The following is a 25,242-nucleotide window of genomic DNA, read 5'->3' as shown; positions in this document are numbered from 1 at the left end:
AAATGCAAGTTTCAGTATCAAGACTGTATAAGTTTAAAATTGCCTTTATTCATGATACTATATACATGTATATATACAAATGTTTTATTTACTTTTTTAATTTCACACATGATGACAAATTCTCTAACAAACTAACAAAGGTATCCTCTAAAAAAATATTAAAAACAACATTTATACAAGTAAAAATTGACAAAAATTCTCTTAGTAGTTTGTCAATCAGTACTTTTAGTATCAACCAGAAGTTAAAAAATCAGGATAAAAAAAAAAGTTTACATGTAATTTTAGAATTAATTTGTGTAAATAACGATTATCTGGAAACAAGCCTGACAAATGAATGAAAAGATGAACAACATAAGAATCAATGAAGATGAGGCTAACAAATCTGACAGCAATTAAAAGTTTGTCATTTTTGTAATAAGTTTGGAAAGTCCTAAAAGTAACTATCGCATTGCTAAAACTTTTCTGGATGGCAACTGTTGAACGAATAAATAAATATATCAAAGCAGACATATGATTTCAGATAGTTCAGTCCAAATGCTTCATCTTCAATGTAAATATCAACATGCAAGATGACATTATCTGTTTATCCAACTTTAATTGCACTTAACTACACCAAACACAATGGCCCAGTTCTGTGTACTTCTATGTATTAGAAAACAGCCAATTAAATTCCAGCTTTCTGTCACAACATACTTGAATCCACATCTAAAATAATAAATCAAATAGCTGATTGTAAAAATGCTAGAGAAAAAAAGCTATGTAAGTAAGAACAAGGCTGGTGATAAGGCTTATTGTTTAGTTTTCTTGTTTGAATCTTTTTACGTTTGTTATTTCAGGACCTTTTATAGCCGACTATGGGCTTTGCTCATTGATGAAGATCAAACATTGAACTATATTTGTTAATTTCTGTATCAATGAGCTTGTGAAGAGTTGTCTCATTGGCAATCAAACCCCATCTTCTTTTTTTATTTTATTGGTAGGTCACATTCAGGGAAAAGGAGGATGGAATTGTGGTATAAATTTCAAAATTTGGAACTCATGCATATGGTTTAATTGCTTCTGCAGCATCCCTCTATGAAAGAAATCATTATAGGAAACGTAAGCCCTTGAATTACATTCCACCTGACAGATATATACTCCATATGCAAGCAGTGCTGGAATGTTGCTACATAGAATTGGAAAGTTGAATCATCTATTTTGTTCAAATTTTGTTCTCAAACAATCATTATTGTTGATATGCAGATGTAAGTCAAGATATGAGGATAGAATAATCAGTGTAATATTTTATAGATATAGATATATTATTATTATCTATATCTATAAAATATTACATGACATTAACATTATCATCTTTCATTGATATATATTTATTACCTGAATCAAATTCTAACTTTTTTGAAGATGATGAATCCCCCTCAATATCTATGTCACTCTCTGGGGCATTTAATGCACTTAAAGTAACATCTGCAAATATAATACATTACAATTTTATCAATATAATTTTAGGAGCTAAAAGTATCACCACACACTGAAACAGAAGTAACAACAAGATTAAACACATGGTTCTTAGTGTTCTGATAATATATAGTCTAAGAGTAAGTCTTTTGCTTTGACTCATATGTGGCAAAATGCCTCCGAGTAATCTTCTATGCACTTTATCTATACAGAACAAATGAATATAAATGAAACTCATAATTTGACTCTTATGGAGCAAAATGCCTGTAATCGGTGTCCTAGACAGAAAAAACTCAAGTACCATATTTAGAAGTTCAAAGTCTGATTCAGTAAACTGATAGGATGCTTGTTTACACTACAATAGGTGTTTTTTCAAAGAAATTTAATAAACAAATAAAGCATGTTAGAACATTTTGGCTAAGTAATTTATTTTGGGCTCTATTTCATATGGACCAATATGCCTGGCATGTAATGGATGTCTGTAATATAATCAAAGTGCTAGATAGCACCTCTGGAAAGTTTGCAACAGTAGCTGTGTATTATTCCAAAAAAGTTATAGACATGTAATATTTCAAATATGTATTTCATCACAGCTTTGTCTAAACCATTGTCTCATCAGCAATTATCAAAAATCACTTTTTTACATGTTTATCCTAAAAAGTTTTGATATTTTCTATTGCAACCTAAAACTGTAGATCTAAAAAAATGAAATATACAGAAAGCTCGGTTAATTTCTTTAAGTACCCATGCCATGTCAACTTCAAGGGTCTGTGAATTAGTATTTTTCTATTGGTTTAGGTCCTTCATATTTGTTTTTAGTAAAATGTTTTGTTACTGATTAACACTTAAGATTTCTTGTTTGAATAGTTCCACATGTTTCATATCGAGGCCTTTCATAGCTTTCTAAACGTATATGGTACAAATATTTCTCATTATTGACGACCGTATGGTGGCCCATAGTTATTACATTTTATTTAAAATGATATCTGATTCTTATGAATATAGAATACTTTTAGAAAGTAAAACTATATGAAAGCTTAGTTTGGACATTTTTATAGCAATTCAAAATAATAACAGTTCCTTCAGCATTGAAATGACTATAATATACCTATACAAACTGATAAACTAATTTTGTCACAACATCATTAAAGTGGAGTTAAAGTCTTATAGGATTGTAAGTATGTTTTATTTTATCATCTTGCACTTTCACTACTTGACTGTGGTTTTCTATAGCAGATAGTTCAAATTTCTGACCAGTTGAACAATTTGATTTTATAAAACAAATTGCAATTTTGTCAGAATTTTGAAGAAGTTGCAATTGGTGATTTTATAAAACAAATTGCAATTTTGTCAGAATTTTGAAGAAGTTGCAATTGGTGGATAGCAACACTTACAGTCAAGTCACTGTAATACATTTTCCTTTTTTGAATAGCATTGGTTCTTTGTAAAAAATACCACATCCTTTTTTATAAATAAGAGTTACAGTAACTTAAATCGATACAACTGTAATGAAAGTGAATTTATATTAAAGGCTTTTATCAAAAATAGGGACATGTCCATGGGACACAAATGATGCCCCCGCTAGCATTATCATTATAAAGGGTCACAACTCAAGAACTGTAAATGTGACGCTTACAAAATTTGTATTTGATCTGAGTTATGGGGTAATAAGCATTGTGTATACGTTCTAATTACACAGTATTGCGCAATGGAGTTGTAAGATCTTGACATTTGTTTTATGTGAGAAACTTATATATTATGTTAAAATTTTTATCGCAATCCAAATTCAGAGCTGTATCAAGCTTGAATGTTGTGTCCATACTTGCCCCAACTGTTCAGAGTTTCGACCTCTGAGGTTGTATAAAGCTATGCCCTGTGGAGCATCTAGTTCAATTTGTAATGAGGCACAACCCTAGAGCAGTAAAAATGACTCCACCAAAATTCAAACTTGATCTTGGTTTTATGGTTAAAGTATAGTGTATAAGTTTCATAATATTTGGTTGAGCAAACTATAGTTAGATAACTGAAACGAAAATATTCAGCAATTTTTACATATGTAAAGGGGCATAACTCTAAAACGGTATAACTATCGCCACCAAAATTCAAACTTGATCAGTGTTTAAGGTAATGAGCATTGTGTATAAATTTCATAACATTTGGTTAAGACAAACTAAAGTTAGAGAACAGAAACTTAAATTTCCAGCAACTTTTCTATTTGTAAAGTAGCATAAAACGCTAGAATGTAAAATGTAAAAGTGACGCAACTAAAATTCAAACTTGACTTGTGAATTGTGGTTATAAGCATTGCGTATAAGTTTCCTACAATTTGGTTCAGGCAAACTAAAGTAAGAGAATTTGGGATGTACGGAGGTACACATGTACAAGTAAGGGAAAACATAGAGGTGCTTATAACCTGTCACACATTTTAGTTGCTGTTGTGAAATTAAGCATTGTCTTATGAGTCATAAAATTTGAGAATTTTTGTTTTTAACCATTCATTTGATATATTACGGTAATCATTGCCTCTGTATTTGGATGACAATTGAATTCTATTTATGTAGGGCATGTTATGCCTTAAATCTTTTCCAGATGCATGGGTTTGTTGTAATCTATCTAATTTTGATGTTAAAATGCAGCCATTTTAGCCAAAGTGTACACATCATGAACCTTAATCATTTCTACAGCACTTGTCATGATATCCTGAGCTATAATATTCTAAGGAGTAGATGCTGACTCGGTTGCTTTTAATACAGCCATTAAAACGTTTAATCCCGCTGCAAATGTTTACACCTATCCTAAGTCAGGAATCTGATGTACAATAGTTGTCGTTTGTTTATGTAATTTATATGTGTTTCTTGTTTTTCGTTTTTTTATTTTATATAGATTAGACTGTTGGTTTTCCCGTTTGAATGGTTTTACAATAGTAATTTTGGGGCCCTTTATAGCTTGTTGTTCGGTGTGAGCCAAGGCTCCGTGTTGAAGGCCGTACATTGACCTATAATGGTTTACTTTTTTTAAATTGTTATTTGGATGGAGAGTTGTCTCATTGGCACTCACACCACATCTTCCTATATCTAGGGACCTACATACTTACAGAAGAACAAGGATAAAACTCAATACGGTGGGAGCATGACAACAGCAGTATGACCACAGGAATAAAAAGTTTATATACACTAGATTCATAGAGGTGCTTATAACCTGTCACACATTTTAGTTGCTGTTGTGAAATTAAGCATTGTCTTATGAGTCATAACATTTGAGAATTTTTGTTTTAAGCCATTCATTTGATATATTACGGTAATCATTGCCTCTGTGTTTGGATGACAATTGAATTCTATTTATATAGGGCATGTTATGCCTTAAATCTTTTCCAGATGCACGGGTTTGTTGTAATCTATCTAAATTTGAGGTTAAAATGCAGCCATTTTAGCCAAAGTGTACACATCATGACCCTTAATCATTTCCACAGCACTTGTCTTGATACCCTGAGCTATAATATTCTAAGAAGTAGATGCTGACTCGGTTGCTTTTAATACGGATGCTATATGATACTATGATACGAAGTTGCGATAATACACCAGAGGTGGTATGATGTAAATTATTGGAGATGACTGAAGAAGAATTGACGTTGGTTCAATGTTTTTCTGCTGTCAGAATGATCCACTTGAGCATGCTGTTATATCCACATTGGAATGTGAAACAATTAGTATTTAAATAACGGAAATAATTTTCAAATGATTTTTGGCATCAAAACCTTCCGATCGACGTTTAGACAAAAACAATGCATTTTATTTTTTTTATCATATCCAGTATTTACCTTTACTCGTCCTTGACGTGAGACATAAGAAATATAATTGTCGAGTATTTTATATTCTATTACCTGTGTTTTGTTTAAACAAACCATTATCACTTGTCAATTATCCGACGGATTGGTCAAAATGTCAACTTGACTCTTGTTCTCGAATTTTAATCAGTCATTCCCAATTCTTTCAAAACACTCAGGCTTTTACCACGTTTACGTACGTACGCATAGTAAAAAAGTGAAAATGTTCATTCATGAAATATTCATGAATGAAAACGCAATCTCGCATAGATTTCTTGTGATTTTCTCTTCAGCGCATGGCAGATCCGCGAAATAGTGTTTGTGATACTCATTTTCAAAATGAAGTTAAATTCATCTGAATCATCGGTGAACATTCATTTCTTTTTTAATAATTCAAGCTGTTATCTTTTCAGTCAAAAGAGTAGACACTCAAAATTTCAAAAGAATCTTCCAAGAATCAGAATTCAAACACTAGTACTACATTATTTAGGAGCAGAATAAATTGCGATAGTCATTCACCGGAAGTTTGAGGCTGACGCCTAAGGAAAGTAGCAATAGCAAGCTATAGCAAACTTTCCAAAAATTGGGTAAATAGGAAGATAATTAATCAGACACATAAAACTGCTTCACACAGTCACATGAACCTTGATATCAAATCCGAGAAAGCAGTGTACATTATAGCAAAAGAGAAATTGAAATGAAAAATTTTAAACATGGCCATTACTGTATGTGTAAAAATATCAAGGTATTCAGGAAGTGATGAGCAATGAATCTAACAATGCACCACATTGTAAAGCATGCTCACATTAAAATTAAAACCAAATTTCAAGAAGCTCTAGTATTTTATAGTTCATCATTGTTCATTTAGTAAAATGTGCAAGAAATGCCAAAATTGTGACATGGTAATTGAAATGTTGGACTAAAGAATCTGTATTTCTTTATCATTACAGTGAGCAATAATGTCCACACTGGAAATGATTGAAAGCATAGAAGAATTAGAAGAAAAAAAATCATAAGGGTTCAGCAGAACCCTGTGTCTTGCATGAAATATGTTTGCTGTTGTAATTGTGTATGTGTAATCGCCAATTGATGTTGACTTGAAAAGTTGGTTCATTTATCAGTAAAATACAGAATTTTAAAAAATTGAATTTTTCTTTTGATTCTAATTTTTTGGTCTTGAAGATACAATTTTCATTTCCATCAAAGAAGGTTTAAAAATTTATCATGTAAAATTCTAATGATCTCAGAGTGTCTTTAAAATGTTCGCTGTAAAAATAGAAGTCCATCTATCACAAAAAAATGCTAAAAATGAAAAAAATATATTTTCAAAAGTTTGATTCAGACATTATTTCTTAACATTTGGTTAAAAAGCTATTGCCTAAGTTTCATAAAACTCTATGAAGGTTTGACAAAGTAACGTTAACTGATGTGTGACAAACTTTAACCCTAGATTGTATCTACTTGTTACTAGCTGAAACTGTAAAAATAACTAAGTCTGTTTGTCTGTAAAATACGGAAAATATTTTGATCATTAATAAGCTTCTGTCCAAATTTCATCAATTTCAATGAAGATTTGACAAAGCAATTGATAACTGAACAACATTAACCTCAGACAAAATTTGAAGTTAACTGAAAAGAAATCAAGTCTATTTGTTAGTAAAATGAGGGAAAATGAAAATAAATATCTGTAATTTCGTCATAATAAAGGTTCTGTCCCATAAACTCTTAATACACAGACGGAACCTACATGTATGTTGACGCTGACAGAATTTAGGATCGTTATGTCTTCCTTTTGTAAAATAAATTTCACAAGCTCAACAAAAATAGTTCAGGAGGTTTTATTACCTTACCTTACCGGTACTCACTTCTTTGTTACTATCAGTTGTAAACAAAAGTAATACAAAATAAATAACTAATGCCATTCATAATAACATAAACAACAAAAAACTCTATAACAATAGTTTTTACCCATTGTAGCGTGCGTAGTCATATCTGTCTAATAATACAAACTTAATCAAAAAGAATCTCAACAACAAAGTGCTACTAATTCAACTGACTTCATTTTAACAAATACATACAAAAATTGATATAATTTATTATAAAAGCCGTGAAGACTTGTCATGTTAATTCATAAATTGTTAAATTGTTTGCCTAATTTTTTGTTTATTATCAATGAAAAACAATCATATTTGTGGTATAATTTAATTTCAAAAGGATATTAAATCTAGTTTCATAGGAGATAACTGTACATTTATTTGTGTTCCATGTGTCCTTGTAGTCAATTTATTTTCTAAGTACACCTTAGTATCAAAATCTTATTGTTGGAATACAAATATTTTACATTGTGCAATATGGCTTATCAGATAAGTTATACAAGAAAAATTTTGTTGTTTTTGTTTTCAAATAAAATGAAGACAAATATTTAAACTCTTTTCTTTTTATTAAAAAAGAAAAATATTATTAGTTTTTGCATTAATTTCAAGATTAAACTTGAACACCAACTTAAATTCACAATACCATAACATTGCAATAAGGATCCATAAAATGCATGTTTTTGGGGCTTTTTTTATACACAAACATAATTCAAAACTTTGATTAAGTTTGCAGTGAAATAAAATAAATTACATTAACTTTAATTTTTTTATTTAAAGATAATCTTATTTAACCAAAAATGAGACATTTTAGTGAGACTACATCATGTTTGATACAAAAATAACAGGGTAAGTAGATTTATTCTGGAAAGGACTAGTAATTGTTTAAACCTAACTACCAGTAGTTCTAATTATAATTTAGTTGAAATATTTGATGTAAACATTACCATTGTGTTTTTGTTTTTTAGTATGTGTCGTATGTGCAGCACCACCTGGGGTTGGTATTGTCTGTTTTTGCACTGCAACTTTTTTCGGGGATTGATCTGTTGGCATAGGCACACCCGCTTCTTCAAATGATTTTCTTTTTAACTGCGTTTTTATTTGTGATCTGAAAACAAAAGACAAGAACTATATCAAAAATTTCAATAACCCAAACAGTTGTGGCCCATTTTATCATTATGTTTTACTGTCAAATGGAATTAAATTAGTCATTAGAACACTTTTTATCGATTTGTTTTTTTTAATAATCATGAATTTTAGGACTATTTCAAAGACAAATTAAAGAAATGCAAAACACTACATTTATACGTCATATCACAAACATTTTCAACTTTGTATGGTTTCAAATAGGTCTCTTCATACAGTAGTATAGATATTTAACTATTTTTTGTTTTAATTTATTTTACCTCTTAAGGGATCTAAAGAATATATATTGGTTACAATTAATTAGGATATAAATATAAAATACATCTTGCAATATGAACATTTCTTGATATAGAAATAAAGTTATAACTTATAGGATACTGCTTCCTTTTTGTCAGCAAAATCATCTCAAAGTCATAACATTCACTTTTCTCATCCTTTCTAATCTTTTAAGTGTTTTAATATCAGAATTTGACAAATGGACTATATATATTATCAGATGAGTATTGAGATGAGATTTGAATATTTGTAGGGAAGTTATATATAAACCGTGAAACAAATTCAGTGCTGCTAAATATGTTTTGCATACCTCTCTCTTATTCTGCATGGGAAGTTGGAAACAAAAAGACATAAGTATTAAAAGTTAAGGATTTTATAAATATATAGTCGACCATCTTGCATCTTCACAGGCTCATTACTGAATTAAAGAACCTGCACATTATTTGTTGCCTTGAGTATTATTAGAATTATATTCTCATTTGGTAAAGTCACATTGATTATATTGATTGACATCCATTGGCAAATATTTCATGCATGTTCAGGACGATACACACGACTTATAAGGTGCACAGTTATTCCCTATATAGTGATGAAGTTCAGGTGTGATTATTACCGGTATTCATAGCAAATGATGAATGCACTGTTTGGTTGTGCGTCTGACAGAAGGTAAAGGTAACAGGATTATGGTAATTTGTTGAAGTATACTATTGGAATCAGTATCATATTCAACCTGGAACTTGTTAATTATTGGTAATATTAAATATGTGGGAAACAAAAGGGCCTGGAATGATTTAATTTTTAATCTTTACATTGTAGTATATATTATTTATATTATAATGGTTTTTCTTTTACAAATTGTGAATTGGAGGTTGAGTTGTCTCATTGGCACTCGTACCATATCTTCTTATATCTATTAAATTCTGTGGGCAGTATGTTGACTTCGCACACCTAAAAATCTATAATACACGGATTGATAACTATCTCCCAATTTGGATATTTTCTCAAAATTGGTGTTTGCTGTGGAAAAAAAGACTGTTTCAAGGACAAAGGAAATACAAAACACTACATTTATACATTGTATCAAAAAGGAAAATCCTATATTTTCTATGGCAATGGTATAAATTTAAAAAGATGAAGTACAAGTGGTCTTATTCACAGGAATCTTTGGTCATAAAAATGTATGAAGAACTTACATTGTTCTAGTTTTGATAATATTACTAATTTTATCCAAGTCATCTCCAAATCTTTTAACTGAATTCTGAAGCATTTCTATCTCTTTTGGAGTCCATTTCCCACTAAAACACAAAAATAAAAACAAAATATATACATGTTAATCATAAATTATAATTAGAAAATGATAATTCTTATAACTTTTAATTATGCAAGTATAATACCAAGGTATATTTTTTATAATGTTACTAAAAGCTCTGCACATATATGCTGATCACACTTTGTCAAGAAAATAGAAACCTTGTTAATTGAACAGTTAATGATCCCTTAATTCTCCCCACTTGTTTCCTATATAGGTACATTATTTTCAAAAAGATGTTCTCCTTAATACCTCTGTTTTGAGTTTTGTAACGTTATTTCATAGAAGTATTAAATGGCGTACTGGTCACTCTGAATACCTCTGTTTTGAGTTTTTTATTAGCTAGAAATTTCAGATTCTGTATATCAATCATATTTATACATTAAAAATAACCAGATCCTTATAACAATCTTTCAAAACATCAAAAGAAAAAAAAAGCAATTTATATGACAATAACCTTTAAATAATGCAAGAAATCTAAGATAACAAAGTTCACCTTGATGAAATTGATTCGCTACTACAATGAACTTACATAAGAATTTCAACAGCTTTTGAAGCGAGATCTAGCTTTATTGTGAAAAAGAACTGACTAAGTTTTCTTGTTTGATTTGTTTTATATTTGTCATTTCAGGGCTTTTTACTCCCTTTTGTTACAACTTACATACTGATATTATTTTCTTAATGCAACCTCACACCTTTGCTTCATGCTGTATGTACCTGTCCAAAATCCAAAGCCAAGAGCCTGTAGTTCAGTGGTTGTTGTTTGTTGCTGTGCAACATATTTGTTTTTCATTAATTATTTTGTACATAAATTAGGCTGTTAGTTAACTTGTTTAAATTGTTTAATATTTGTCATTTGGGGTGTTTAAAAGATGACTAGGGGTATGGTGTTGGTCATTGAGGAAGGTCATATGGTGACCTATATACTTAATATCTGTGTGTATTGGTCTCTTGTAGAGAGGTGTTTCATTGGCAACCATACCTCGAGTCATTGTAGAGAGTTGTTTCATTGGCAACCACACCTCATTTTTTAGCTCACCTGGCCCGAAGGGCCAAGTGAGCTTTTCTCATCACTTGGCGTCCGTCGTCCGTCGTCCGTCGTCGTCCGTCGTCCGTCGTCCGTCGTCCGTCGTCGTCCGTCGTCGTTAACTTTTACAAAAATCTTCTCCTCTGAAACTACTGGGCCAAATCAAACCAAACTTGGCCACAATCATCATTGGGGTATCTAGTTTAAAAAATGTGTGGCGTGACCCGGTCAACCAACCAAGATGGCCGCCACGGCTAAAAATAGAACATAGGGGTAAAATGCAGTTTTTGGCTTATAACTCAAAAACCAAAGCATTTAGAGCAAATCTGACATGGGGTAAAAATGTTTATCAGGTCAAGATCTATCTGCCCTGTAATTTTCAGATGAATCGGTCAATCGGTTGTTGGGTTGCTGCCCCTGAATTGGTAATTTTGAGGAAATTTTGCTGTTTTTGGTTATTATCTTGAATATTATTATAGATAGAGATAAACTGTAAACAGCAATAATGTTCAGCAAAGTAAGATCTACAAATAAGTCAACATGACCTAAATGGTCAGTTGACCCGTTTAGGAGTTATTGCCCTTTATAGTCAATTTTTAACCATTTTTCGTTAATTAAAGTAATCTTTTACAAAAATCTTCTCCTCTGAAACTACTGGGCCAAATTAATCCAAACTTGGCCACAATCATCTTTGGGGTATCTAGTTTAAAAAATGTGTGGCTTGACCTGGTCAACCAACCAAGATGGCCGCCACAGCTAAAAATAGAACAAAGGGGTAAAATGCAGTTTTTGGCTTATAACTCAAAAACCAAAGCATTTTGAGGAAATCTGACGGGATAAAAATGTTTATCAGGTCAAGATCTATCTGCCCTGAAATTTTCAGATGAATCAGTCAATCGGTTGTTGGGTTACTGCCCCTGAATTGGTAATTTTGAGGAAATTTTGCTGTTTTTGGTTATTATCTTGAATATTATTATAGATAGAGATAAACTGTAAACAGCAATAATGTTCAGCAAAGTAAGATCTACAAATAAGTCAACATGACCAAAATGGTCAGTTGACTCGTTTAGGAGTAATTGCCCTTTATAGTCAATTTTAACCATTTTTCATAAATTAAATTAATCTTTTACAAAAAATCTTCTCCTCTGAAACTACTGGGCCAAATTAATCCAAACTTGGCCACAATCATCTTTGGGGTATCTAGTTTAAAAAATGTGTGGCGTGACCTGGTCAACCAACCAAGATGGCCGCCACCGCTAAAAATAGAACATAGGGGTAAAATGCAGTTTTTGGCTTATAACTCAAAAACCAAAGCATTTTGAGGAAATCTGACGGGATAAAAATGTTTATCAGGTCAAGATCTATCTGCCCTGAAATTTTCAGATGAATCGGTCAATCGGTTGTTGGGTTGCTGCCCCTGAATTGGTAATTTTGAGGAAATTTTGCTGTTTTTGGTTATTATCTTGAATACTATTATAGATAGAGATAAATTGTAAACAGCAATAATGTTCAGCAAAGTAAGATCTACAAATAAGTCAACATGACCAAAATGGTCAGTTGACCCCTTTAGGAGTTATTGCCCTTTATAGTCAATCTTTAACCATTTTTCATAAATCTAAGTAATCTTTTACAAAATCTCCACTGAAACTACTAGGCCACAATCATCTTTGGGGTATCTAGTTTGAAAAATGTGTCCGATGACCTGGCCATTCAACCAAGATGGCCACCACGGCTAAAAATAGAACATAGGGGTAAAATGCAGTTTTTGGCTTATAACTATAAATTCAAAGCATCTAGAGCAAATCTGACAAGAAGTTAAATTGTTAATCAAGTCAATATCTATCTGCCCTGAATTTTTCAGATGAATTGGACAACTGGTTGTTAGGTTGCTGCCCTCCAATTGGTAATTTTTAAAGAAATTTTGACGTTTTTGGTTATCTTGAATACTATTATAGATAGCGATAAACTGTAAACAGCAATAATGTTCAGCAAAGTAAGATCTACAAATAAGTCAATATGACCTAAATGGTCAATTGACCCCTTAAGGAGTTATTGCCCTTTATAGTCAATTTTTAACAATTTTCATTAATTTGGTAAATATATGTAATTTAAATTTTTACCAAATATAGTTCTCTGTTACTAATGGGCAAAGTTCATTATAGATATAATTGTAAGAAGCAAAATCGTCCATTAAAGTAAGAACTTCAAACACATCACCATCACCAAAATACAATTTTGTCATGAATCCATTTGTGTCCTTTGTTTAATATGCACATAGACCAAGGTGAGCGACACAGGCTCTTTAGAGCCTCTAGTTATTATTTATATTAAACACAAGTGAACACAAAAAGTGAAAGTTCTCCATTAATCTCCCTCAATTTTGTTAAGATAGCAAAAACCGGTTTATTTAGGTATTCACTACAGCTCGGGTGGATTTTGCTTTGTCTGCAGTGGGAGTGGGCACTGGGTGGGCAAAATTTCTAGCTTGTCCATTCTGCCCACCGTTAAGTGCCATAGGGGCAGGCATGCAATTTATTTTGTTTAATCAAAGACTTGCAAGTACAATCAATTAAAAAAACAGATAAGCATGCATTTATAATCAATATTTTCACAAAAAAGAGATTTTAGCTGGAGTGGGCACGGGTGGGCTGTCCCCGTTGGGCCGGTGTTAAAGGAAAAATCCACCCAGGCTGTTGTGTATATATTGTCACTCTTGTCAAGATCACAACAAAAATTCACCTAGTAGGACTTGGTTCACTGGTAGGATGTAACTGCATTGTTAAATCACCAAGTTTATTGAATGCAACTCCTGCTGCTGTAAATATTTCTCCAACCTGTTAAAAAAAAAAATAATATACATACATCCTAAAAATAGGGTAATCAAGGGTCTGACAAATTTTACCAAGATTTAAAAAAAAAAACAACTTTCGAGACGTCATAATTATTTGGACAGTAAAATGACAAGCTGATTTCGAGCTAATGCAAACTTTAAATTGTTGGTAACAGATAGTTCTTATAACAATAAGGTTTACTTTAGCAGACCTTTGAAGTACCGGTAAATGTAACATCAATGGATCTCAAATTGCACGATTGTTTTTTTGTAAAGATAAATTCCTTTAAGCATTAGCCATAGGCCAGTTCCAGGATTTTATACTGCACAAAATATTTGGGAAATTAATCACTTATGCAACATAAATAATGTCTATACTACCCTACAATGATATGAAAGTGCTGGAAACTTCTATCTGGTAAATGACGTCATAAAGGAATGAAAAATCGACAATCTTTTCCGGTGAAAGACATGATTCCAGAAATGACGTATTACAAAACAAACTTCTGTTCAGGTTCATCATAACCTTTTGGCTAAAATGGCCGTATTTACCATGTTTACACCACAAATTTTACTGTAAGTACAGACAAACCTGTGCACTTGCAAAAAATTTAAGGCATGATGAACCTAGATCATTAAATTTTAAATGCATTTTATGGTTCAGAAAATTATAAACTTTTCTGGATTTTGCTCTTCTTTTTTTTTTCATTCCTACAGAAGGTACAAAAATAAACTAAGTTGGCAAAACGTTTGAGAAGCTCCCCTGTCTGTTTCTGTAATTAATTCTAACATAACTTTTGATTTTATAACTGTGCATACCACCATTCTCCATGTGAAATTAGAATTGTTTTGTATAGACATTGAACGACAAAATTTCTTTTTTGTGACGTTTGCATTTTCTGACACCCAAGACGCGAAACAAGGAATGTGTTTTTCAATTTGATAGATGCTTGTTGGGTTTTTTGTATATACATGTTTGTTTGTCTTGAGATTGTAACACAGTGATGACTGCTGTAACCATAATTTGACTATTTTACCGGTACCGATTATGTCTGTTTTGTTCAAGCATCGTTGTCAAAATTATGGAATTTGATGCGACTGACATAAAAGTGAGAGGTTTAGCGCTATAAAACCAGGTTCAATCCACCATTGTCAAACATTTGAAAATGCCTGTACCAAGTCAGGAATATGACAGTTGTCCATTCCTTTGATGTGTTTTATCATTTGATTTTGCCATTTGATTAGGGACTTTCCGTTTTGAATTTTCCTCTGAGTTCAGTATTTTTGTGATTTTACTTTTTTCTCATATAATCGATGTTGTGTGAAGTATTGATTTAAATGGACAATAGATGGATCAAATGAAACTTATGTGTTTGTTTATTTTGCTATCTTCTGCAGACTGGAAAAAATGCATCTCAAAATCCAGGTACATGTAAGTAATTAATTCTCTGAAACATAGACTTTGTACAACTTTAAAGTTTAATATACCTAGGTCCTGCCATGCCTTAAAATTTTCCTAGATGCATCAGTTTGTCTGTACTCATAGAAGATTTTGTTGTGTGTAAAAACTGCCATATTTTTAAAGTGGGTCTCATTGGGGTCTAAGAGTGATGTGGGATTGCCGATTTTTTATAAGCGTGACACGTCAAAGTCAAATTATTGTGTCATGAAAACGGGAAATGAGGTCTTGGGGGACCCTGGAAATGACAAAAAAATGAGAATTGCTTATGTACATAGTGTAAGCGGGATACGGGAATCTGAGAAAACAGTAAGCGAGATCCGGGATCGGAACCCCCCAATGAGACCCCCTTTAAATACACCTTATCGCTAATCCGGGCTGACCCAAGAATCTGTCCCACTCCAACTATTGACGTCATACAACAATCACTTTTCCATTGAGGCGTCAGATATTTTGTATTAGGATGTCAAAATTTAAGAGAACCTGTGTAATGTCCAGTAATGGCAGACAAATAGACATTTGAAGAAGAAGTAAAATGTCAAGAACTAGAAACAACTTTCTTCAAGGGAAAACACTTAAATCCCATTTCATTTATTGCAGAATTTTATAAAGAAATAATGAACAAATACCATTCAATCTCAGAGGATAAAGAACAACATTTAGAGGATGACAAGGATATTAATATTAACTTTGCCATAGAACAAGATGAGCTGGCTGGTGCAGTTTACAGACTAAAAAATTCGTAAGGGTTCCACGGAACCCAGTGTCTCGCCTACTTTTGCTGTTAATCGCAGACTCAAAAAAATGAGGAAAAACATCAATAAAAATTTCCCTCTCGATACTGTCTTTTGATTGAAAGAAGCTTCCAAGTTTGGTAAAAAAATCCAGGATAGTTTATGAATCTAATAAATGTTTTATAAACTTTAACTGCAGACTGTATGTAATGTTAACTGGAAGAAAAACTAAGTCCATTTATAAGTAAAATACGGAAAAAGTGAATTTTTTTTTACAAAATTGACTTCTGAATAATATCTTATGATCAGAAACAAGCTTTTGTCTAAGTTTGGTAGAAATCCAGGATAGTTTAAGAACATTGTAAAAATTTTAAAAACTTAAACCACAGAGTGAATGTTTTGTTTCTGGCAAAAAAACTAAGTCCATTTATAAGTAAAATACGGAAAAGTGGAAATTTATTTTTACAAAATTTTCTTCTTGATACTATCTTATGATCATAAACAAGCTTCTGTCCAAGTTTGGTACAAATCAAGGATAGTTTATGAAAGTTATTAAAATTTTAAAAACTTTAACCACAGAGCGAATGTAATTTTTCCTCGCAGAAAAACTAAGTCCATTTATAAGTAAAATATGGAAAAGTGGAAATTTATTTTTACAAAATTTACTTCTGGATACTTTCTTATGATCATAAACAAGCTTCTGTCCAAGTTTGGTACAAATCAAGGATAGTTTATGAAAGTTATTAAAATTTTAAAAATTTAACCACAGAGTGAATGTAATGTTTCCTCGCAGAAAAACTAAGTCCATTTATAAGTAAAATACGGAAAAAATGGAATTTTATTTTTACAAAATTTACTTCTGGATACTTTCTTATGATCATAAACAAGCTTCTGTCCAAGTTTGGTAGAAATTCAGTATAGTTTAAGAAAGTTATTAAAATTTCAAAAACTTTAACCACAGAGTGAATATTTGTGGACGCCGCCGACGACGACGACGCCGACGACGACGGAATGTAGGATCGCTTAGTCTCGCTTTTTCGACTAAAGTCGAAGGCTCGACAAAAATGAAACTTGTCCAGGACCTGATAATTTTTTTTCATTACTATTTATTAATGGAGATGATAATCTGAATAGCACTATATTATATATTATGTACAAATTATGGGATGAAAGTTCCTTACCAAAATCATGAAAACAAGCAAATGTCAAGTTCATCCAAAAGATTGGTAAACCAAACTACAATAATCCGTCATCATATCGTCCAATTGTAGCTTAACAAGCATACTACCGGTAGGTAAACTAATGGAGAGAATAGTAACATCAAGGTTAGAAGGTTATGTAGAGTCAAAATTTACATTAGATAAAGAAAAAGAAAGTTTTCGACATTTCCGCTTCACCGACAATGCTTAATTATCATTTGTTCAAAACATCTTTAATGGATTTAATAATGATGAAAGTACTGTTGCTTTAATGATTGACCTAGAAAAAGCCTATGACCATGTTTAAAGAGAAGGACTTTTAACAAAACTACATGGATATGGAATCAAAGGTAAAATCTAGAAATGGATAGAGAATTTTTTAAAAGACAGAGAAGCAAGATGTAATATAAACAAGCATCAGGGACAATGGTTTAAAACTCAAATTGGGCTTCCACAAGGATCAGTAATATCCCCCTTACTTTATAAAATCTTTATTATTGATAAAATTTCATCTATATCTAGATCTATAACATCTTTTCAATGATTGAAATAAGGAAATACCAATGTAATGTCAGCCAAGTAGTTGAGAGGAAAAATAAAGAACGTTAACTGAAGAAGGCCAATGGCCAAAACATCTTGAAAAATTGATTTATTTATACAATTATATAAAGCATGTTCCCTATTGGAATTTTGAAAACAAAAATTTCCTCTAACAAATGTAAATTTGCTGATGATGGGACAATCTGGAAAACAGGCAAAGACAAACATGAATTAGTGCAGGAGTTACAAAAAAGATATTAACTCTATCCATGAATGGTCAACAAAATGGAGAATAAACCTCAGAATTTTGTGTATTTTCCAGAAATGGTATGACAAAAGAGGACATCAAAATAATGTTACAAGGAAAGGAACTAAAATACAATCCCAATCCCAAAATTGTAGGCCTTACTTTAGATGAAAAATGTAATTTCAATAAACACAAAGACACTGTTGAGCAAAAAGCACAAAAATCCTTAGGGATAATCAGAAACATCAAGGATATAGCAAAGGTATCTACAAAATTTTAATACAAATACAGTCGAACCTCGTTGTGTCGAAGTCGAAGGGACCGGACCGAAGTATTCGACTCATCCAAGGTTCGACTTATCCGAGGTCGAGTGTGTAGTCATAAATTTTGAATGCATGAAATACGGTATGAGATTTGTGTAAACTAGATACAATGAACAGTGTGCCTTTTTTTTCTATATGACACTTTATAATTGTGTATTCAATCTCCAATTTTGGTCCTTCGTAATAATTAAAAACACAAGTACAGATACAAATCATGCACACACAAAATCGATAGTCTACACAAATATTTACAAAGGTCAGTCGCTATAAATTATGAAATCACTCGTGGCACGAAACAAGTTCTGAACGGTCTCTGATACGGTGGTCTGCTTTACATTAAATTATCATGAATTTATTATTGGGCTTGTGTCATTTAAATTCGTTTCGTTTTTATCTCAGGTGCAAAATGTTCAGCACACTAACATTCCGCTTGAACGATCAATAAAGGGGTTAATTAGCGGTCACCATAAACATGTCATTTTAACTGTTATACAAACAAGTATGTTTACTCAGCTTTAATCTCTTTTGAAAATGATTAGTTGACATAAGAAATACATCCGACTTAAATTTTTATCATTAGGTCTGCATATTTCGAAGTTCAAGACATCGGGGCCAATTTACATTAATTTTAACTTCGACAGGACTATAAAATTTACTTGACTTAACCGAGTATTCGAATCAACCGAGTTCGACTCATCAGAGGTAATTATGCATTGAACAAACGGGAATTTTACTGGGACCGAGAAATTACTTCTACTCATCCGAGTTTTCGACACAACCGAGTTCGACACAACGAGGTTTGACTGTATATCCAAGTATAGTGCTGTCTACAATGTTATATGCTAGCAGTGTATGGAAAATCAACAACACGCATATAAATAAATTAAATGCTATTCAAAGAAAAGGACTAGCCTTATGTCTCAACCAACCAACAACAGCTAGTATAGAAACCTAAGAAGTAGTAGCAGGAATTCTTCCACTGGACCTCAAAAGAGAAGAAACTGGTATAACATGTATAAGACAAATTGCAAAAATAAAATCATATAAAATCACTGTCCCTATTAAACAATTTTTGAAGATTGGAAAAATATAAATGAATCTGAAAAAAATAATCTCACCAATGGAAAAATGGTATTCCAGTCTGAAGACATGAAGAGGTCATCAGAGATTGATTGTGATGATATAAAAGTCTGAATTTAAATCCGAGGGTTAGCAGCCTCAAAATCACCACCAGAGTATTAATTAGAAAAATTTCAGAAGTTCAAAGTCTAGATCAGAGGAACAAGCTTTTCAGGGAAAGACTATTATTTTGGTAAAAATTACATCAATTAAAAAAAAATACAACAAAAGCTTTCACTGATGGATCCCAGGAAACCCAGGTCCATGCGGGGCTGGGGCAGCTATTTTAATACCATACAGCACAGAACATGTGGAGTTAACACAGCCAGTTTCTAATAGAGGATCTATTTTATTAGGGGAATTAGTAGCTCTACCGCTAGTAATAGATTTTCTAATAATTCCAAACAACAGAAAAAAACACAGAATCCATCAAAATTTTCTCAGACAGCCAATCAGCAATTGGAATTCTTACTTTAAATTGGAAATCGGTTAATTACGGTAAAACTATTCATGATATTAAAATCGGTATTTTGGTACTAAAATCTGAAGGAATCATTGTTTCCATTGAATGGACCCCTGGACATGCTGAAATACAAGGTAATGAAATAGCAGACCAACTAGTTAAAAAAGCAGCACAGGAGGCAGAAAAAATAGAAAGCATTCCAATATTCACAAAACAATATATATATACAAAATGAAGCAAAAGACAGTGTAATGTTAAAATGGACAAAACCGATGGGACAACAGTGATAAAGGAAGAAGATATTATTCCTTTCAACAAAATGTAAAAAATACACTTCCAAAAGACAAACCATCAACTGAAATGTATCGGATATCAACAAGTTTAAGAACAGGATATTGTGATTTAAACTCGTACAAATCAATGATATGCCCAGCACTCAACGACAAATGCAGCTGTGGACAAAAAGAAACAGTTGATCATTATCTTCTGTATTTTGAAAATTATGAGGAGGCTAAAGAGAAACTCCGTTCTGCACTCTACTTCATAACATCAAAACTAACACTTGAATCAGAAGTATTATTAGCAACAACAGAAAATGAAAATTTCAAACATAACATAGAAGATATTCAACATTTGTTAGGGGTCTTTATTAAAGATACTGGAAGGTTCACAAAATAGATAGTTAAGGTTTTTATAAGGGTTAATTATTCATTGATTTATTTTTTATTTATTTAATTATTTATTTTTCTCTGCAGTGCCACATAACATAAGTGTAACGTACTAATGAGTTTTACATCATAAAAATGGTAGCATACGCTATAAATTTATCACTTTGGGATACCATAAGGCATATTTTGTTAATAAGGAACAAAAGGGTAAAACATACTACACAGAGGAACAAGTGATCAGTATGCTGGAGTTTCTTATTGACAACATATTTGTTGAATTTGGAGGTAGACTTTTTCAACAAATTGTCGGCATTCCTATGGGAACGAACTGTGCGCCTCTCCTTGCCGACCTCTTCTTATTTTCATATGAATCGGAGTTCCTTCAGACACTTGTCAAAAACAAGAAGATCAAAGAAGCCAGGTTATTTAATTTCACTTTCAGATATATTGATGATGTTCTTTCCATTAACAATCCGAACTTTTCTGATTGGGTTCCATTAATATACCAACCAGAACTAGAAATTAAAGAGACCACAGACACGGCTTCCTCCGCCTCATTTTTAGACTTATACCTCGAATTTGACATACACAGTCATCTCAGTACCAGAATCTATGACAAACGAGACGATTTTAATTTTGAAATTATCAATTTCCCCCACCTAAGTAGTAATATACCAACTTCACCTGCATATGGAATATACATTTCCCAACTTATTAGGTATTCAAGAGCTTGCAGCTCCTATTCAGACTTTGTAAAACGTCACCAGTGTCTGAGCAGAAAGTTGATGAACCAGGGGTATGTCAAAGAACGTCTCGTCCTTTTTCTAAAAAAGTTCATCGGAAGATACCCAGAACTTGTTGATAAATATTCTGTATCAACTTCACAAATAATACAAGATGGTCTTGAAGTATAGATTTTGCATACTGACGTTGGTTATCATCTTAATAACGTGTAATAGTATTATTTTATTTATCTTTATTAATATTACTTGTACTTTTAAGTCAGTTTTTTGAGATATTCTTTTGAAATGACTCTGTGGTTATGAAAAAATATCATACTTTGAACAACAAAATTATTCCATTTATTAATATTACTTTTACTTATGGATCTTGACATACTATGAATGATAAAACTATTTTATACAATAATACTACTTTTTCTGTTAAGTCTGTTTTTTATGATATACATTTGACGTGAAACTGTACTTATGTATCCCGTCATATTTTGAACCACACAATTATTTTATTAATTATTATTACTTTTACTGTTAAATTTGTTTTCTGTTATATCTACTTAACGTGACTGCATTTATGTATGCCGTCATACTTTGAATGACAAAATTATTTTTATGTCTACCTGTGCGAATTTCAAACGCGCAATTTTACACCAGTACTGAAAACCTTCTATCCTTTATGGGTAGACTTTACATAGATAAATTAAGTCGTATAAGAAAAACAAAATGAGTATGTTAAATTTGATGTATGCCTTTTTGTGCTTCTTCGTTACATTTGTTGTTTTTATAGTGATATTAAGATGATAACACAATATTGACTGCTGTACCCCTATTTTTGACATTTTTTACTCTTTGAGTATGTTTGTTTTGTTCATGCATCGTTGACAATGTAATGGAATTTGATACGACTGTCATACAAGTGAAAGGTTTAGTTAGCTATAAAACCAGGTTCAATCCACCATTTTCTACATTCAGAGCTCCAGATAAGAATTCACAAATTGGGTTTTTTACCCACCATTTTCTTATATAATTGGGTGATAAAGTTTTTTAATTGCATTATGAATTCCAATTCACCCCTCATGTTAATATCAAATTGGGTTTTTCACCACCAAGCTCCTGAATGTATTGGGTTTTTCATCAACACAATATTGAATATTTAGGCAATATCAACCCCAGATTTTTTTCCATCTTAAATATGTTTCTTTCTTTGTTTAGCTGTTTTATTTGGTTTAGGGTTAAGGTTAGGGTTATTTGCTAGCTGTTTTATTTGGTTTATTCACTGAGGAGCAATTGTAGGTTTAATTTGTGGCCCGTTCCAAACCTTCTGCCATTTTTGTATTTTCTCACAAAAACGGATATGTGTATTCACAGGCACTCGTCTTACACCTTTATATAATAAATTCGGAGACCAGTGCCTGTGTGTGTATTCATTAATTAACTGTAAAATGAAAAAAAATACTACATAAACTCTAATTATACTTGAATGATTTTGGTTTATTCAATTTATATAAATCTGGGTTTAGTCTTCTTCTATTAGAACTTTTGGTTTCTGATGCTTTATCATGTCATAATTGATTTGGCCTTTCACTTTTTCCAACTGATTTCGTTTTTGACGAAACCCCGTGTTTATTAGCAATGTTCTCATTAGAAGGTACGCACACACGCCCGTGCTTTTGATGGACGCTTCCTAAAACACTGGTTGAGTCTTGTTATCATAACTTTCCCTCAGCTTTTCAAAAGAATCAGAAAACATGCTTCTGTTTAATATTTTTACCGGACATTCACTTTCGTTTTAATTCGATGTATGTTATGATAAATCTCGAGCAATGCAAAACAAATATGACTAAATGACACACGCTAATTGGATAAACACAGAGAAGACCGAAATATTTTCAAAAACACATGTACCTATTGAGCAACGGAAAACTCCAACAGGGACCCATTTCAGCTACTTGATGCAGGGATCTATTTTTAGAACGAAAGGAAATTTCCAATTATAAATATTATAAACATAGATTTACGCGACGACTGTAAACAGATAAGGGTAAATAACGCAAACAGTAGCCAATTAAAGGGTTGAGAACTCATGGTTTGGGCATATAATTGGGCTTTCCTTTGAATTAATTGGGTTATTGAACCCTGCAATGGGCAATTGCATTGGGTTTTTTATTATTTGTATTGCGTGATCACGCAAATACACAGCTTATCTGAAGCTCTGACATTAGAGAATGCCTGTACCAAGTCAGGAATATGACAGTTGTTATCCATTCGTTTGATGTGTTTGGACTTTTGATTTTGCCTTTTGATTTTGGATTTTCCTTTTTGAATTTTCCTCGGAGTTCAGTATTTTTGTGTTTTTACTTTTTACCAGAGTGGTCAAATAATACAGAGAGATTATTATTGCCAAGTTGACACTCACTAAAGACTAAAGACATAGCGATAAGGTGTATTCCTTCAGATGTACCTTAAACCAATTAAATAATATGGGGATGAAGTTCCCAATTATGGTAGAAAAATCATTAAGAAAAAGAAAAAAAAAAAAAAAATCAGGAAAATTTCCAGAATTTTTCATTCTACTAATGGACTCAAAATCGTTGACTTTTTTTCAGATCTACTTCTTGTTCCGGTTTTCACCGCATTCGCGCAGAAATCTACTTCCTTTTCCGGTCTTGTTTGCATGAGACTTTGAATAAAATATATATTTATCAGTCTAGTAAAATATGAGATTGGAACTCAATACAAATTCATTTTTAATAATTGTTAATGTTTAAAAAACGTTACCTGAAGAAAGCGTTTCTTTTGTTTACATTGAATATGACGTCATAACTTAAAGAACGTCACAGCTAAATCCCTAACAACAGAACCAAAATCGGGAACGTTATGGTATTTCCGTTTCTTTTATCAAAATGTTTGAATTAAAAAAAATATACATACAGACCCCCATTCACAGGTTATGCCTGCCTCATATTAAGAACAAAATTAAAAGAATGTCTGAATCGAATTTGGTTGAATTGGTAGCCTGACCTTCACGACTGTGGCCGAAACGACATATGGAAGATTGAAGAACTGCTTCTGGTAGTGGTAGTAGCAGTAGGCATTTGGGCGAAACGTCTCGTATATACGGTAAACAGACAGAAAGTCACAGGACATAAAATCACAAATTTGATAGGACAAAAAGTCACAAATAGTTTGTTGACAATTATTTGAATATATAAGAGAAATATCTTGAAATATTTATTTTTTAATACATATATTCATATTAAAGTGTAGGAAATGTGTCATTATACTTGAAAAATGAAGAGTTATTTAATTTTAATCATGCAAAGGGTATATTTCTTGGCACCATGAAGCCATGTAAGTGCAAAGCCACGTTGACATTTTGTTTTTTTAACAATTATTTGATCATCTTTGATATTTTTTGGATACATTTTGTTTACAATGTTGGTTTATATACAATAGTTCAAGAAAAATACAAAAATATTTTTGTAGAAATAAGTGTTTTTTATTCAAAGAAAATATTCAGAAAAAATGAATTGTGACTATTTGTCCCGTGACTATTTGTCCGTGACTTTTTGTCTGTGACTTTTTGTCCTGTGACTTTCTGTCCTACATACGTATATATATAGTGAACTTCTTCTGGTATTCTTTTTCCGTCCACGTTGGGACAACCTCAATTGAGTACAATTTTCCTTCTTCACTATCTATAGACAACAGTAATCCGTCATCACAATAATGTCAATGAACGTAGTTTACAAATTACATGCATATAAAATAACTGCGCTTGTGGAGATATAAGTTGTTCAGTGAATGAGTGGGTTTTCACATTTTACTATAAGCTATATAATTTTGAATGCAATATTCAATACCTTGCTTGCAGAACTCATTTCTGCAAACAACAAGTCGTTTTCGCCGCTAAAATTATTCACCGGATGTTGACACTTTTAACCAGAAACTGCCAAACAATCTTTGATTATTTTTTTTGTACTTATTGTTGCTTTTGTTATAGTTTCACTGAAACA

The 25,242-nt window shown here is 31.9% G+C and overlaps 2 protein-coding genes across 7 annotated transcripts in view; one reads left to right on the top strand and one right to left on the bottom strand.

Annotated features, from left to right (window-relative positions):
* Nucleotides 1–25,242, top strand: part of LOC143067366 (uncharacterized) — a 189,443-nt gene that overhangs the window by 24,397 nt on the left and 139,804 nt on the right. The gene's annotated exons all lie outside the window — the stretch shown is intronic.
* Nucleotides 29–25,232, bottom strand: LOC143067372 (BPTF-associated chromatin complex component 1-like). 6 transcript variants are annotated; one of them, XR_012975933.1, is made up of 7 exons: nucleotides 24,248–24,388; nucleotides 13,647–13,741; nucleotides 9,765–9,866; nucleotides 8,097–8,257; nucleotides 7,247–7,274; nucleotides 1,375–1,464; nucleotides 29–705 (listed from the first exon to the last, which is right to left on the bottom strand). XR_012975933.1 is itself a non-coding variant. In XM_076240583.1 (7 exons), the coding sequence occupies exons 1-7, from the start codon at nucleotides 25,105–25,107 to the stop codon at nucleotides 683–685; spliced, it is 513 nt and encodes a 170-aa protein (XP_076096698.1). In that variant the 5' UTR covers nucleotides 25,108–25,232; the 3' UTR covers nucleotides 29–682. The 6 variants fall into 6 exon arrangements, 5 of the variants coding, with proteins under 5 accessions (XP_076096698.1, XP_076096696.1, XP_076096699.1 ...); XM_076240583.1 differs by lacking the exon at nucleotides 24,248–24,388 and adding an exon at nucleotides 25,090–25,232 and having other exon boundaries at nucleotides 7,247–7,270; XM_076240581.1 differs by having other exon boundaries at nucleotides 7,247–7,270.

The sequence above is a fragment of the Mytilus galloprovincialis genome, chromosome 3 (assembly GCF_965363235.1).
Source record: "Mytilus galloprovincialis chromosome 3, xbMytGall1.hap1.1, whole genome shotgun sequence".
Classification (NCBI taxonomy): domain Eukaryota; kingdom Metazoa; phylum Mollusca; class Bivalvia; order Mytilida; family Mytilidae; genus Mytilus; species Mytilus galloprovincialis.
The sequence above is the reverse complement of the archived record's forward strand: the minus strand, read 5'-3'. Positions and strand labels throughout refer to the sequence as shown.

What these genes read in the sequence shown, in the direction of transcription:
- LOC143067372 (XM_076240581.1), bottom strand. Translation starts at nt 24,373, where the DNA reads ATGTCCTGTGACTTTCTGTCTGTTTACCGTATATACGAGACGTTTCGC. An exon ending in TAAAAAACAAAAACACAATG is followed by an intron (nt 7,271 to 8,096) that starts GTAATGTTTACA and finishes ATTATTAGACAG; the next exon opens with ATATGACTACGCACGCTACA. An exon ending in GACTACGCACGCTACAATGG is followed by an intron (nt 1,465 to 7,246) that starts GTAAAAACTATT and finishes TTATATTTGCAG; the next exon opens with ATGTTACTTTAAGTGCATTA.